Genomic DNA, 17,794 nt, shown 5'->3' on the forward strand with positions numbered 1-17,794 from the left:
CAAAATCTGAAGAAAAACGGTTTTGAAGCATCAGTATCCAAAACGTAACTTGTCTCTACGGTGCTGCCCGACCTGAGGGTTTGATATTCTTGCTGATTGTCTCAAATGATAAACTTGAAAAGAATAATTGCATTTATAGCCACTCTACTTTTAAATATTAAATCAAATAAATACAAATTAACAAAAAAGTTGAGGCCTCAATCCTCCATCATATTTTTAACTGCTCAGATTCTGTATACTAGGGAGCTTTCACTTAAATGCAGCACTTCTATTTTCTGCTCATTATGCCATAAATGAGACTTATACTCTGCATTTTAGATACTTTAGAGGTTATCATGGAACAGTTAGATTCTAGGTGGTGTCATAATTACCAGTGCTGTTTTGAAAATAGTTTTAAATTTAACTTGTTTTCCAAGAATAGAATAAGATTTAAATTGTCTCCTCTACATTTTTTTAAACTTATATCTTTTCCAATTCAATTTAACAAAACGCAAAATTGTACTACATAATTTTCCCATGTTATAAAACATCAATACTTTAATTTGTTCATTAAACATAAAATTATGGAAGTAGGTTAGCATCATAAAAGAACACTGCAAAATACTGTTAAAGGTAAAGGTCTCCAAAATCTCTTCACTGGGCTCGGTTGTATTGCCATTCATTTTTAATTGCTTTGTAAAGAATATAATTTCTTTGTTTCAAGAGAAAGATTTCAAGAACAAGCCAGCATTACTGAAAAGGTCACGGCTTCTCAGAACACCTGCGATTAACACAATGCTTCCAACGCAATGATTCTCAATTACTAAACAAGCAGTAAATTCTATTATTTACAGACTATTTCCAAGAAAAATAAATCCTATCCATTGGAACACCACTTACTTAGAAACTAAGTAATTTGCCAGAACGAAAGACGACACAGAACAGCACTGTAGTGCCTTATTAACAAGCTGATCACATCACTACTGCATTTTACCAAATTCTGCTCTATCAATAATATATTACACTTGCTACTTTGAAATGCTTACAGCAGATGACAATTTTTGCAACAGCCTCAGCAGACCAATAACTGTAGATTTATTGAACAAAATTACAAATGAAGCATTCATTAAGTTGCTATAATCTTGTTACAGGTCAGCTCCCAGATTTATGCAAAATGATTATCAAAAGGCATAATTGGACTGCTTAATGTTTTGTTATAAAACATTAATATTTTAAATAGAAAATTCTGGAAGTCAGTGAGCTTTTTAAAAGAACATTGGAAGGTAATGCTCAATAGCCGTATTCGTTACCACCTATGCAAAATTCAAATACTATGCCTCCTAATTTGATTGCTGACACTATCTTGCTTTCAAGGGCGGCCACTGAATTAATGGGGTTGATTTTACGTAATTGCTCATGAGACAAAAAGTCATCCATTGGGAGTACATAGCTCGAATTAGGGTGAGAACTCCTCATAACCCACTGATACAGATGGATGGAGAATCAAAGGGACCATGCACCTAAATTCAAGAAATGCATGGGAGTCCCCTGACCAGGACTGTAAACTTGTAAAATTGACTACTCAGCTTCCCCTTCCTACATTTGTATGCACAAGAGCACTGGGTTGGGAAGTAAGGCAATGCAACATCTACTTTCTGCACCCATTCTTGGGAATGCAATTAAATACTGTTCCTAGTCAAGATGATGATGCATTGGAAGAGACTGGTTATTTGTACAATGTTAGGGTTTGCTTGTCCTAGAGTATTCCTTTAAACCCTAACTTAATGAGCCCATAACTTTCAATTGCTGCAACTGAAGCTTGAAATATCGCCCCTTTTAAAAAAAAATACATGATACACTAAACCTGAAGGAGAAAGAAAGCAATGCTAATGAATAGCCCTACCCTAACTGGTACAGCTTATCTTCCACGGTACGTTTGAGAATTTCACCATCTTAAATAAAAATGCAATTTATCCATATTGCAAGGAACATTTTATAATAATGCCCATCACGTTGCTTCAGAGGACTTCTTTCCCCGAAGTCTGTATTTATTAAATCATTGCACTTGATCTGGTTGTTGGCCTACAATAATATTGTAATTTTGCACTTAATGAAAACAATGTGCAAGCATATTTCAAATAGTGCTATGTCAGTTATTTAACTTTAGATCTGAATGCTTAATTTGGAAATCATCAGATCCAACAGAGCCATGTTGTGCCTGCCACTCACAGTTTGCTATTTTATTGAATAACTGTGATTAGCAGAACAAGAGATTTCATCTTTTGGCACAAGTAACTACAGTGCTATTCACTTTCATTCATATTTACATATACTCACATCTATATATATATATATATATTATATAAAATATTATATATATATATATGTATGTATGTAATGTATTAAAGACATGGTCGCCAGCATCCTTCCTGCTGATTTTCATCATCCAATTCTGGAATCCTGGGTTGCAAAGCTGATCGTGTTAATCCCCAAAATTTCTGGGGCAACATATCTTTCTTAGTTGCTGTAAACTTCCAGCCCATATGGCTTCCACAGGTACGGCACTGGGCTATAGTCCACGCAAATCTGCAAAATATTTTGCACTAAAATGAGAAATCTGTAAGTGAACCATTTGCAGATATAAATCAAAATTGGCTTTTTTTTGTGAGGATCCCAGTAACAGTTCATACCTTTTACAAGACAATTTTATTTTCATTCAATTATTTCTCCATTTTCACATTTATCAAAAAATTAAGTATTTTTTTAATGGAGCTGAAACCAAAAGAATTGCACATTATTACTTCTGTTCTAACAAAGTCAGATGTACAAAATTAAATTTTGTAATTTCATTGACAGGATTTTTAAACTTGCTACAGGGCCCTAATTTGTTTCTTCTGGTTAATCCATAAAACACTCCACACTTGCAATTTCCACAATTCCCCCCGCCAAACAAAACCACCCCTGTTCTACATATCATTTTCAGAAAAGTATTTATTTAATATTTTCTACATCAGTGCAGATATCCTCCAGTGATTTATTTGCTCTATGCTTAAAGGTTTTGATCAATTGAATATTTCCTTCTTCAGATGCTGAATCCTCCATTGTCTAGGCAAGTCATACTTTTGTGTCACAGTAAATACAAGTAGGTGGCTTAGGAGCTTATTCCACTTTAATAACCCAAAAATTTACTTTCTTCAATGCGGTAATTGTTGTGTCTTCCAAACCCTGCAGAAACTCAGACAATATTGCTTGCTCAATATGAATAAACACTGGCATTTAAATAAATGTAATTCTTTTGATCAGAGCTCTGCAGAAAATGAAGTCAAACGTATTTTCAGTGCTAAATAATGGAATATGGTCAATACTATCAAATGGTGGAGTGCTACTGTCATGATACTAACACTGGACATTGTCAAATAATAAAGTAAAATTATTGAAATGAATTAGACAGAGTAGAACAGGGACACTTTGTACTTCACCAACTTCAATAAATGACGTAGTTAACTAAGAGATTACCCAGGGAACCAGCTATGCTGAGTTGATGGTCGACCAATTAAGTTCAGGTTGTTAGCTTTATATACGGTGAGAGTTTCATGTACATAACCATGAGGATTCACATAGGCAGCCATGGGTCCGTACAAGGATAAACTTAAAAAAAATGGATAAGAACTAGTCAAGCAGTGAATAACTATGCAAACAAATAAAAACATACAATTCTTGAAGTAGTTCAGCTTCTACAATAATTGGCGTTCAGCTTTTCACCATATATATCAATAACTTGGATATATGAAGAAATTCAGATGATGCTAAATTAGAAGTCACAGTTAAGTGTGCAAATGAGACCAGGAAGTTACAAAATGACAAACAGCCAAGTGAGTGGTCAAAACTAAGGCAGGAGGAGTTTAATGTGGGAGGTATGAGGTCACCCAATTTGGATGAGAAAAATTGGAATATTAATAGAGACACACAAATCACTAAAAGCTAATGAACAGGTACACAAAGTAATGAAAAAGTATAACAGAATTTGGCCTTCATCTAAGGATGTTGGAATTAAAAGTGATGTTTCAGTTGTTTACAGTCTTGGTTAGATCCTATCTGGAATATAGTGTTCAGTTTTGAGCGTAGCACCACAGGAAGGATGTATAGCCTTGGAGGGGTTCAAGCATGGATTCACCAGAATATTGGGGCTTGAATAATTAAATTATGAGGACAGGTTGCATTAGCCTAGTTTGAGTTAAGATGTTGGGGGGGATGCGATCTCATCAAGATGCTTAAAAAAGCAGGATTCAATACAGTAGATAGAAAGGGCCATTTCCTTTGGAGGGGTAATCTAGAACAAAGGAATATAATAATGTTATTTAGGAGTGAAATGAGAAAAGAATAAAATGGTAAAGGAAGTCTGAAACCCTCTCCTTAAGGGATGAGGAATTAATCAATTGACATTTAAAACTGAGATCAATAACTTTTTGTCAGGCAAGAAAGAGTCTCAAGGGGATAGGGAGCAAAGTCACAAAGGGTTGAGTGTAGATCAGCCATGATCTAATTGAATGGCAAAATAGACTCAAGAGACTGAATGGCCTACCCCTATTCCAGAATAAAATGGTCATACTTATTAGGTTGTTGCAGTAATAACCACATGCTAACTGTTAAAAGAATGTTTTGAATATATAAGCACACCTATGAGCCAGAGAATACAATTTCATAATAGGAGGCACTTGTGCCTGGTAGGGATAACTTCAATATTAATTTACAGTGACTGAACATGTTTTTAAAAAGTTATATTTTATAAACTGATGTTTTGGGATTTCAATTCCATGATTTTTTCCCATTTTTGTATGAAAGCTGGGTATTGCTGTTAGCTTTAGTAGCACCAGGATTGGCCCTGGAATGTTGTAGAATTAAAGTGAGGTGGCTAGTGTTTGGCAACATTGGGGAATTGTGTGGTCTAGTAATGCTGTGGAGATGAACTGGAGGATGAAATATGAATAATTCATGGTGGATTGTAGGTATTTGGAAACAGGGGTAGGACTTCATTTTTGACCCTTTGAATGACACCTTTGGAACATGATAGAGGTTTCAGTAATTGCATAATTATTAAAAATTACACCAAGACCATGAAGAAATGGCATTCAATAAAACTAAATTTAAAAACTTCTGTATAATGAAACAGATCCACATTATGACTTCAACATTATCAACATTCTTCCTTCTGCATAATCGTGATTTCAGTCCAGCAGCTCTGGGTGTCTTTTGCATTGTGCACAGCTCAAGGATCACGTGCCTTGTTACAAAATTAAAATCCTACCGTGACTACGCCAAAAGGAAAACGTACCTGAAAATATCATTTTTGGTGGTTATTTCTGTGTGGTAACATCTTTTACAACAAAGTGATGTACACTGTAAATGAGATATTAGTGAAGATTTTAATTCTAAGCATATTTAACAAAAACATTACAGAAAGCCTGCACTCAAGATTATATCTTTACTGTGGTATACGGCAATTCCTGTTATTTATGCTACACATTGCAGTGCATTAAAAACATTTTCTCCTGTCTTCTGAAAACTAACTTATTTGAGGCTCTGGAAAGGAGCACCAGCAGCCATCACACACTTTATTTAATTGGCCATTTTCCATGACAGTTTCTGATTACATTGTTCTGGTAATTCAATTTGTTGAACACCAACTGCTGACGCCCACTGGCCATTTGTGCACGTGCACTCAGCCTGCACTCCATCTGTAAGCACATGACTACTGACATTCAAGGCATGTTCCCATCAGCTGGTGCCAATACTGGTTTGCGCCTGTGCCATCCAGTGCGTCACTGGGCTAAGCCCTCGCCGCTCCTCTCTCCTTCCTCCACTGCCAGTCTAGTGTGCCGCTGGCCTGAGCCCTTGCCGCCTCTTGCTCACTGCTCCTTTCCTGAACTCTCGCTGCCTCTCACTTGCTGCCCGTTTCCTAGGCACTGGTCAGATACCGAGGAAACAGCCCTGTACATTGTCCCATTACACACTCCCAGGGAAGATATAACAGGGATTAGAATGTTTATTATTCTTTCATGGGATATGGACATCACTGGCAAGGCCAGCATTCATTGTCCGTCCCTAATTGGCCTTGAGCTGAGTGGTTTGCTAGACCATTTGAGAGGGCAATTAAGAGACAACCATTCTGGGGCTGGAATCACATGTAGGCCAGACCAGATAAGGATTGCAGATTTCCTTCCCTAAAGCTCATTAGTGGACCATGTGGGTTTTTAATGGCAATCACCATTACTGTGATTAGCTTTTAATTCCATATTTTATTAATTGAATTTAAATTCCACCAGCTGCTGTGGTGGGATTTGAACTCGTGTCCCCAGAGCGTTAGCCTGGGCCTCTGACTTTATGTAGTAACATTATCACTACACCACCATCTCCCCTTGATACAGAGTAAAGTGGCACGCTATCCATTCTTATTTTTTTTAAAAAAAGGCATTTTTTTTAGTAAAAGAAGATATAGTATTGTTTGAGTTCAAGATGTAATTCTTTTCTGGTTGAGTTTTATCTCCTATTTTTGATGCAGGTAGCTGCCAGGGAAATTGTTCCAAGTGATGTCACTGGCGCTGCAACTGTGTGTGTGTGGGGAATGCACTCTCTGCAGCTGCAGCATCACCAAACTCAGCCTTTGCTGCACGGACACTGGTTTCATCAATGGTATCAGTTGAAGGGCTGCAGCATTTTTAAAGCCTTTATACAGATAGAATTGTTTTCCTTAGTTGACGCAATACAGTATAAGTTACTAGCTAGACTAATTAAATGCATAATTATAATTCATTACAGTAGAATTCAACCTTTTTAGCACTTACTTTGTCCATCAGATCCAATTCACAACGCAGCCGCTGAATGGCACTACCGATTTTTAGAAGCTCTATTCTTAAGCCATCATCAATAGGTAAACAAGCAGCAACTCTGTAAGAAAAATCTAAACACAGTAATTAATCATTTCTGTTGATTAAATAATTATTCACTTCCCTCCATCCCCAAAGTCCTTTTATTTTCTCAATAAACACAAATTTAAATCTTCTAGACTGGATACTTATTGGAAGAGCCATGAATATTTTTATGGAAGTAACTACAGCAATAAGTTCATTCTACTGTTTAAACTGAAATTGTTAACCACCATATTAACCCTCCCAACATGGTTAAACACACTGAATTAAGTTATTTTTTTCCCCCCAAAAACTGCACTGATCTGTATGAAAGAAGAGCTTGTTGAAGCTGAAGGATAAAGCTAACTTTGGATTTATGTGAAAAAAAGACAATTAATTCTTACCTACAGGATTTGAGGGAAGTGAATCATCTTTGAGATTTTCATCCCACTCACGAAGCTGTACTTTCATTCTTTCCATTAATATTTCCTATATATGGACAAAAGTAAAAACTGCAGGCACCAAAAGATCATTGCTCACACTTTAAAAAATGCCTTACACAACAGTTCTTTTAATGAACACCATTATAACGTGTCTGAATTATCTCCTCCCAATAGTCCTATTTGTTTTCTTTATTTAGAGCATTTTACAACAATTGCTCTATGTTCTTCTTGCTGTAAGGAACTAAATCAGGAGAGACAAGCTTTTTGGCAAAAAAAATTCTCCCTGTTAATTTTCTCTTCCCATCTCATCTTGAAAGAGTTGATCCCATGCAAAGACGTTGTTCCCCAACATGCCTCTGCTACCTCATTAAAATTGCCTGTACTTGTGCAAGCTTGGACAATGAATTCTGGCAGATCATTTAATCACAGAGCATCAAATGCAAGTTTTAATCCATGGCAACCAGGCATCCACAAATATGGACTTATGTAAGGGTATAATTGTCAAGATATGGTTGAGTGATTTAGGAAAATTCACTTGGGAGCATACTGAAGCACCGCGTTAAAGAATTTTAAAATAGTACATTAACACATCTCCTTGGTGTATTTAAATGGAAAACCTCCCAATGTTTGGAAAACTGTTTAACAACCTAAACATAAATTTCAGTTTATCCTGATCAATACATTTCTTCGAAATAATATATTTGAGGTCTAGACCTGAAAGGGGATAAAATATAACCAGAATGTTACAATAAATATATTAAATCATAAAAAAATTGAACTCGGTGGCTCGCACAATGGTGATTTAAGCTTTTACGTGAATGGGCCCGATCCTTCGGAGACCATGAATATCTGATTAAGGGTGCACTTACACCCCAACTTCATTGTGGTTTGCTTGTGTTGCAAAAATTCTCTCTAACCACCAAACTATTCTCTCTGCCTTCATTTTAACCCCTAATTTCACATCATATCTCTTCAAATATATTTTTCAGAGGTGTTTTTCACCTCTTCTATCCGCTTTCGTTACTGTCTCTTGCTATCTTGCTTTCCTATATTTTATGCTTTTTTTAAGCCTTTTTTTTCTGTTTCGAAGGACAGTGAAATTAACATATTAGGGCTCAGGTGAATGGCTGAGCTAGAAGCATCAGCAGGCAGAGACTCGAACAGCAGTTAGAAACAGTAGAATCAGGGCTCAAGTGGGTAGCCAGATTAGAGATGGTCATGGTCTCTGGGACAGTGGGAAGCAATGTTCATGATGCAACCATATATTGGGGATAGAGTCCAAATGTCCTCTTTTGGTCTCAGCTAATTGTGAGGATTAGACTAAGCCTTTAAGATTAATCAGGTGCTCGAAGATGGACTATTTTTCTGCTTCTATCCCGGTACAGAGTCACAAATAACTGCTTTTAAACATTCTAGCAGCTTACCTCAGTACCTTTACTAGGCTTTAATACAAACAAATGAAAATGGGAGACAGATAAAAACATAATTTGGTCCATTCAATCTGTCCCATTTAGTTAGCAGACAACAGATTGGACATTACTGCCTTAAGCAGACAGATCCTTCAGCTCTAGGACACCCCTGAGCCCTGTCCAGAATGATAGGACAAGTCTAATCACTTTGTTGGCTGCAACATGTGAAATTAGTTTAGAACATTTCAACTTAATCTGAAGTAGGAACAACCTCACAGCAATCATACGCTGATAGCTGGCTTGTGAGCAAAAACACAAAGCCGCCATAAGATGTTAAGGCACGTAGAAACTTATAGAATCGAAGAAACTTACAGCACAGGAGTTGGCCTTGGTGGTACAGAGTAGAGAACTTTACACTGTATATATTCTGATTTAGGGATTCTTCACGCCAAAAATCGGTAACTAAAATGAAACAGCATTCCACTTTGCAATACTGACATCTGTCATTCTGATTACTAAAAAAGTCCAACAAGGAAACTTAGATTTATACTTACTGCATCATACAAAGAGTATACCCATGGAGGCCACCAAGTCAGATTTGCACAGTGGAACTTTCTCTAAAGAGAGGAAACAATGAAAATTAAAACTTGTGAAAGTTTTTGTAAAATGAGTCCACAAAACAAACTTTTGGTAGTTGATAAGATTACTAAAGTAACATAGAGCTTTGGAGCTCTACTGGATCGGCTCACATGTTACTGATCTCAGCTACCCTTCTATGGGGACATACCAATGGCAGGCCTCACATTTGAAGGGTACCCAAGAAAAAGCAATAACCGAAGAGCAATTAGTGGCCCACTCTGGCTGGTTTATAAACAATCATGGGAGCAACTTGATACTTCACCACAGTCACTAATTTGTTGGGGAAGCATAAAAATCAATCAAAATCAACTGCAATACTTAAAAAAAAAGCATCAATTTCACATTGTGCCTGTTTTTGAAAAATGAAAGAGCAGAGGATAAAAAGACATGAGCAATGGTTTCGATGCCTGCTATCAGATCATCTTAATGGGACTCAATGTCTTTAGAGCCTTATCTGAAATGAGCTCTCTTTGCAAATTAGTGTTTCAGCCAAATACAGTAGGTGCTTAATGGGGCAAAATTGCACCATCTTTTAACTTTTGAAATGTGAAATTTATTGATTCTTTAACATTGCAATAATATTCAGAGGTCAAGGAGTTTCTTAAATAGTGCACAGTATTGCTCTTGAAGGCTTCCAGTTCAGCAAGATGGGCACCCCTTCCAAAAAGTTGACAGGAGTATACGAGGGGAGCCCAGGATGACTCTTCAACCGGCAAAGCAGCAAGTCTCCAATAACAGTTCAAATCACAAATTCAGAACATTGTAGATGTAAACCCAACCTCCTCTGATCATTCCCATCCCAACAGATGATAGAAAATATATCGCTTTGAACACTCGGATTCAGAGAAAAGGCTATACTTGTACAACTATATATTAAAAAAAATTCAATTCCTATTTAAATATATTTTTCCTTAAAAGTCTTAGTTTATCATGCTCAGATAAACCTCACTGAATGCAAATTACTGGGCTGCATGTAACACAGATAAAGAATGTGAATAAACCAAGTTTATTTGTACACGCTGCATTTGATCTAACTGAAAGAACATTGTAAAGGCAGTAGGTAGGGAAAAACAGCATGCAAACTGAAATAACACCCCCTCCCATTGTCCCCAACTGACCATGATACTGTTTATCTGGATTTTTAAAATTCAAAAACATGTAGAATCAGGGAACAAGCAGCAGAATGGATAGTGAGCTGGCAACAAAAGAGAGCACAGAAAGTAGGGGTTAAAAGTAATTACTCAGACTGTCAAAAGGTCAGAAATGGAGTTCAAAAAAGATCGGTGCTGGGGCCACTCTGGTTCACATTTTACATTCATGACTTGGAATCTGCACGTATAAGTTTCAGGATTACACCAATTTGATGGGTGTCATTAATACAGAGGACGGTAATAAAATACAAGGAGACATCAATAAACTTAGAGAATGGACATATAATGGCAAATGAACTTTGTTATAGACAAGTGTGATGTGGGACATTTTGGTTGGAAGAATAAGGAGGCCATACTCTTTGGAAAGTAACTGTCTACATGGGGTGGCAGAGCAGAGGGACCTGGGTATACAGATACACAAATTGCTACAAGTAGCAACTCGGATTAATAAAAAAAGCAAGGTAAGCATTGAGATACATTACTAGAGGGATAGTGTTAAAGATATTATAAAACTCTCACATTTGATGGGGAATTTAAAATGTTAAAGTGTTAATTCCAAATTAGCGCTATAAAAATGACTATTGACATAAAGATGGCTGCTAGATTGAATTGTTGTCAATATGTATAGAGTACACAAGATGTCCTTCAGACTTTGTAAATTGGAAAACAGCCAAATTAACCACCTGCTCTTCCAGACTTGCAGAGTTATAAACCGAGGTCACTCGCAGATAAGGACTATGTTTTTCTGAAACACAATACACACTGACAAGTCTGTTTTTAACTCTCCTGAACTTACTCAAAAAGGCAGAGTCAGAAAATGTCAGTCAGCCTTTTTTAAAAATCTCAGCTGAACTGACTTTAAAATACACATCATTAACTGAGACAGGTCCGCCAGCCATCTTTGGATACATGGGTCAAGTTCTCTGAGAATTCCCCAACAGGTTGAGACAAAGGCACTTCAAAATCTAATATAATCATGCTGGATTGTGAATATAATCTTTTAAAATCAATATTTGATTATCCAATAACATTACTAAGGTGGATTCAAAAATTGCATGTATTTTAAAACATTGGCATGTTATGATTAGCTTTAGTTACCATCTATACTCCTTTGTACAAGATGTAATCTATAATTGGTATCAATAAAAGACATGTATTAATAAAGCATACAAGGGGTTGTATTCTCAAATCTATTTTATCTTGAAAACCCACACTACTCTAGAAATCTGAGTTACAGTCCTATGGACTGATATTGGGGAATTCCACAATAATTCATTCTGCACTAACATTTCACTATTTATGTGCTGTCCTAAGATAACTTTGCTAAATTAAAGACTCCTGGGGGAAGAGAACTTTTTATTTGAGTATCCAGGCTAAGACAATGTTCCTTTAATATTTGGAAATTTCTTTCAGTTGAAGTTCTAAGCTAGCAATAAGTTCTAGGGAAAAGGTTTACCTTGCCAGAGACTAAAGATTCTAGAACTGTCAACAATAGAAGTGAAAAGCAGAGTTTATGTTAAATTTATATAGGACCTTGCACCATACTTCTGAGCATTATGAACAGTTCTGATTGCAATATCAAAAATAATTTTGAGGTGCTGGGAAAGGTACAAAAAGATTTACAAGAATGATGCCAGAACTGAGGTAGAGCTATCATTAAAGATTGAACAGTCAAGGACTTCTTTCTCTAGAAAAGACTGGTGGAGATTTGTAAGACTTAGAATGTTTCCACTTGTAGGAGGGGTCAGAACTAGGGACCATAAGATAGTGAATATAATTTCGAATGCAGGAGTAGTTTCTTGAGCCAGAGCGTGGTTAGATTGTGGAACTCACTAATAGGAGCAGTCGAGAGTATAGCATTGATCCATTTAAGGGGAATCGAGATGAACACACCAGAGAGAAAAGGAGGATATGCTGATGGGGGTAGAAAAGGAGTGGGAGGAACTTAATGCGAAGCACAAACATCAAGAGCTCTGACAAAAGATCATCAACCTGAAATGTTGGGCTGAATTTTACTAGCCCCTGGGTGGTGGAAATGGAGACAGGGTGGCCAGTAAAATAGTGGGGAACCACATCAGGATATCTCCCTGTCCTGCCCCCAGGGAAGTTTCAACAGCAGGCAGTGAAGTGGCTCAGCTGTTCATCTGACAGAGACCAGCAGCTAATTTTCATAATTAAGGCCCCAGTTATGGGCCATATTATGGGGCCATCAGAATTTTGCCTATGGTGGGGGCGGGGGGGGCACCTTGGCCTAAAGACGCAGTGGTGAGATGAAAGTCAACCCCTACGACCCCAACAACCCCCAAGAGGTTTCAGCTCCATCCTGCAGGGCCAACTACCCTCAACCCCCTAAATATTAATTTTTTTACACACCTGTGCCTCTAGGTTTCATGCCTGCCTGCGCAGCACACAATTCACCTGGTGGTGCTTCTGGAGCTTCAGAGCTGCCAGCCCTCTTGTTTGGACAGCAACATCAAGTTCCCACCTGTCACCCTTAATTGGATGGTGAGCCTGTAGGTGGCCAATTAGGAGGCCATTGATGGTAAAATCATTGAGCCGGTCCCACTCTGTTAAGTACAGGCTCAGGGCCAATTTTTTGGTGCACCACCAGAGCCCTGAAGCCTGTGGTAAAATTCAACCCCTTAAACTCTGTTTTCTTCCACCACAGATGCTGCCTGGCTTGCTGAGTATTTCCAGCATTTTCTGTTCTTATTACAGACATAGACCTGTTGGGCTAAATGGCCTGCTTATGTGATGCAAATACTATGCAATATGCAAAGAGTATCAAACACAAGTTGCATGTTCTGCTGAGTTAACATTCCAGAAACAGAAACTTTTCATTTTCAATATTGAGTCAATAACTGTATGAAGTCTGTCATTAATAAAAATTAAATCATTCGAAAAAGTTCAAGATCTGTTTCTCATTTGCTAATGAAGATGGTTATTTTTACATGATACCTTTAGACATAATATAGAACCAACCTTCTGGTATTTTTGCCACCATCTCTGATTTTGTTTTAACCGGCAAGCAGGGGGCTTATTTGAGACAAACATGTGAAGTCTGTTAAGTGAATTAAGCTGCACTCCTGATATGCTTGAAGGGAGGACCCATTCTGGTAGGATCTGAACCTTTGCCACCCGAATTCTAGGAACAAATTAAAGTAGCACTTGTTAGCATACAATAAATTGCCTCTGTTGTATTGATAACCATAAATTGCAGAATGGGCAAGGGAGGGAAATGAAAAGGAAGCGTTCTGTCATTTTACACCTGATACCACGCAGACCGGATTTAAAAAAACAGGCAAGAAAAATACATGTAGTATCATGCTTGAACGCCTGGGAGTGGGTTCAGAAACTGTAGCAAAATTTTAATCTCCACAAAAATATACATTTGCAGGAAAATGAAATGAAGCTACTCTACGTTGCACACTAATAGCATCTTATACACCTGAAAGAGGCAAGTAGCGACACCACCAGCTTTATACAATTTGCACTGTGTACCAGAGTTCTCGAAAGCAAGTTGATAGGCCACTCCTGCCGCTTCCTTTTAAAAAGCAGCTTAAGGACTACCAAAACATTAAGAACCTATTACATATTCTGAATGCTCCTTCTTAATCTGTCTGTAGACTTTGATGTGGCTGTCCACATGACCCTCCTCCAAAGCCTCTTATCCATTATCTATGTGGGTGGGTCAAGACTCACCATATTTCATTTTTATCTATCCAGTCATAGGCAATCACTTGCAATGGTTTGTTATTCCTGCTCCCACACGGTTATCTCTGTGATTCCCACAAGAATATAATCTTACACTTGTCCCATTTCTTAACTGCTTGCTACCTCTTGCTGGCATCTTCAGAAAACATATACATACAGACACACATACACACGTATACACACAGACACATATTCACACGTACACATTTTCACACACACACATATATTCATACACACACAGACGTATTCACACACACACATACACACACACAAACAAAGTCACATGTATTCACACACACATATTCACACACATGCACAGTGTACCTTTTGAACCTGACATCTAGTGTCACCTCACAACCATCTCTCCTGACTACTTCAATGGCTCCAAATTGTCACACTGCTTGCCCAACAACTAGTACTGGAGGATCAGATATTTTCTCGAAATATTGGGAAGACCTAATCCATTGCCTTCAGTCCCTGTCACAAACCCCATTCCACTGGCACAGATTCTATCCTTTTCCCTGGCAAATGTCGGAAGCTAAACCAGACTGCTCATAATTCTGGTGTCATATGAGACCCCAAGATGTACTGCTGATCACACATCTGCAGCATCACCAAGACGGCCAATTTCCATTTGCACATTTTGTGACTCCGCCTCTCCTCCAGCTCCCCATTTCCTGCTGAAATCCTCAGCCATGCCTTTGTTACCTGTAGTCTTAACTATTGGAAAGCACTCTTGGCCAGCCTCCCATCTTCCACCCTCAATAAGCTGAAGCTCATCCTAAACTCTCCTGCCCATATCTTAACTTGCACCATGTTTCAATCATCCATCACCCCTGCACTTGTTGAGCTACATTAGCTCCTGATTAAGCAACACCTCGATTCTTATCCTTTTCAAATTCTTCTGTGTCCTTGTCCCATCCCATCTTTTTAACCTCTTCCAGCCCTACAACCCTCCAAGATATCTTGCATTCTTCCAATTTTGGCTTCTTGAGCATCTCAGATTTCAATTTCTCCACCATTAGTGGCCACGTCTTCAAATGTTAAAGCTTAGGCTCTGGAATTTGCTCCCTAATCCTCACTAGCTTTCTTTCTTCCTTCAAGGTGCTCCTTAAAACCCACCTCCTTGACCAAGCTTTCAGTCATTTGCCCTAATACCTCAAGTTGTCGCTTAGAGTCAAATTTGGATGATGTCTGTAAAGTGCCTTGGGACATTTCAGTCTTTAAAGGTGTTGTATAAGTTGTTGTTACATGTTAACCATAAATCTGCCAATATTTGGAAATGGAAAAACTGTCAGGGATATTATCAACTCATGAGAAAAGTATCCACCAAAACAACTTGCAAATGAACTTTTGGGCAGAGAGAAAAAATAAGGCTGGTGACAGACAATTCAAAAATACCCATTACTATAAAATCAAGATAACCAATAATTTGTTGTTTTTGGCTGGTTACACTTCACATTTAATTTCTGCTTTCTATTGTCCACAGATATGCCTGTCTGCAAACAAAAGCTTAACTGTAAGCAACTCCCACTGAATGTTGACCAGGATACTGGTATACACCATATATTTAATGTGGGCCACAACGTACTGTCTTTTTCTTCCTGCTTTTGATGCCAAACTCTCTTTTTGTCACATTGTCCCTCATTCCCAAAAAATCATGAACTAGTTAGTGGGGTATTGGCTGCACTCAGGCAATTCATTCGAATAACCAATTTTCAAGTGAACCAGCTAGTGAACCAACTGGCCAATCACCTGTGAGAAGAACCACAATCAAGGCCGATCCCACCTTCTCTTAAGATCCAGTAATGCACACTGCTAGCAATAACTGCTGGGCATTGGTCGAGTGGGGCACATGGTGAATTTCCTATTTCCTAACTGAGTGCTGTGACAATAATGCCAGCACTCTCGACTCTCCACCGCTTGTGATTAGCTAAATCAGCATATCAAGCATGAACATTATTGTCCTAACCAGGTGCGTCATCAGGGAAGCTTTTAAACTAAGCTATTTTAATATTAGACATAAATGCACATGGTAAATCTTTGTAGTGGTAAAGTTTGTATGAGCATCTTTTATTTTTAATTTGGATTTCTGCACTGAAAGGTAGTCGATAATTAATGGATATTCCAAACATTTAGAGAAACAGTAACAAAGAAAACTGGAAATTTAACAATATCAGTGTTTGCTCTTAGCATTTACAGTATGATTCAGGTACTAACTGTACCACTTTTGAACAGAAATCACTCAGAGGCAAAGATCAAGAGTGGCAAGGCAGCCTGAAAAATTACCATCTTACCCATCAGTTTGAGTTCTTGTTTCAAGAACTTTAAACCTCTGACGCCCAACGGCTTTCACTTTTACAGTTTCAATGCCATATTCTTGCTCCTCCCTAAATTCATAAATCTCTGCTGTTGTTCCAAACTCTGGAGCTCGGTCAGAAGGATCACTAAGAAAGAAAACATATGAGCATTAAGACAGTAGAATAGATACTTTATTTCAGCAAAAAAAAACTCAGGAGAAAATTCAATTTAGGTCTACAATGGGCAGTGGGATAAATGTATCATTGCTCTGTTTCAAGAGTTTTGCGTATAATGCATTTCAATGGAGTTGTTGTTAAACTATATTCATGGAAAGTAATGCAGCAGAAACTGCTACCAGAGTGGTCTTCAATCTCTGAGATCTGGGTTCAAAGCCTGCCTGAACTGATGGAACGTATGTTGCCTTTGGGTCCAAAGTGAAATGAATTGACACTGGGTGCCTGAAATTGAAGGCTCAATTCCCTAGTTTGGTCTTGTTGAGTGGAAAAAAAAAATTAGAAAATAAAAGGAAACTAAAGGACCACTTGTTGCAGTATGTCCTAGCTTTTCTCAGTAGATAAAGAACTTTGGCTGGATATTAAGATCGAAGAATTACTGAGGCTGCGGGGGTGGAGGGTCAGAGTTTCAGATGGGAAATCTGAAAGTCTGAGTTTCCCTGCATGTTGTGGAGTTTTAATTTCACACTTCATAGCATGCACTTTTTGTCCTCAACAGATTCCCCACCGATAAGTTAATCTGCTTGGAAGGACTGGCTTCCCTTTGGGTGGGAGAACACTGGGGCAGGGTGCAGGATCAGATAGGTCCACAACTTCCTCCTGGGCTACAAGCAGTGCTGTAAAGGCACTTAATTTCTCCCCGAGGCTGGCCTCACCTCCCTTCAGCTGTGGGAAACTCAGCTGGCCACAGTTAAATCTGCAATACAGGTTAAAGCAAGAGGCTGCTAGCCTCATTAAAACATTTAATGCCAATCCACCTCCTGGGTACTGAGATGCACAAGGACATACATCAAAAAGTCATCAAACCCTTCCCTTCACCCCACCCCCACCAGGGCTATCAGTACCTTGCTTGTATAAATTAGCACATTCCTTGGATAATATCACCACCTTCAACAACTCTTTGTCCTTTTGTCTATGACATCTTTTGGCTATCTCCACCTATCACTCGCTCTCTATCCCACTCTACCTGTCACCCACTACCCGCCCCCCGCCTCACCAGCTTATATTTCACCTTTTTTC

At 38.2% G+C, this 17,794-nt stretch overlaps 1 protein-coding gene across 3 annotated transcripts in view; it reads right to left on the reverse strand.

Moving 5' to 3' along the window:
• Positions 1 to 509: 509 nt before the first annotated feature.
• Positions 510 to 17,794, reverse strand: part of crbn (cereblon) — a 40,587-nt gene continuing 23,302 nt past the window's right edge. For 2 of the 3 annotated variants that reach the window (XM_041191816.1, XM_041191817.1), the window contains exons 4-11: positions 16,538 to 16,687; positions 13,509 to 13,671; positions 9,291 to 9,353; positions 7,289 to 7,373; positions 6,822 to 6,937; positions 5,312 to 5,376; positions 3,496 to 3,627; positions 510 to 2,565 (exon numbers count right to left, since the gene is read on the reverse strand). In XM_041191816.1, coding sequence (XP_041047750.1) covers positions 2,382 to 2,565; positions 3,496 to 3,627; positions 5,312 to 5,376; positions 6,822 to 6,937; positions 7,289 to 7,373; positions 9,291 to 9,353; positions 13,509 to 13,671; positions 16,538 to 16,687 — 958 coding nt within the window. In that variant the 3' untranslated portion in view covers positions 510 to 2,381. The remainder of the gene's footprint in view (positions 2,566 to 3,495; positions 3,628 to 5,311; positions 5,377 to 6,821; positions 6,938 to 7,288; positions 7,374 to 9,290; positions 9,354 to 13,508; positions 13,672 to 16,537; positions 16,688 to 17,794) is intronic. The other variant, XM_041191818.1, reaches the window with a different exon arrangement.

This window comes from Carcharodon carcharias, chromosome 7 (genome assembly GCF_017639515.1).
Source record: "Carcharodon carcharias isolate sCarCar2 chromosome 7, sCarCar2.pri, whole genome shotgun sequence".
Classification (NCBI taxonomy): Eukaryota; Metazoa; Chordata; class Chondrichthyes; order Lamniformes; family Lamnidae; genus Carcharodon; species Carcharodon carcharias.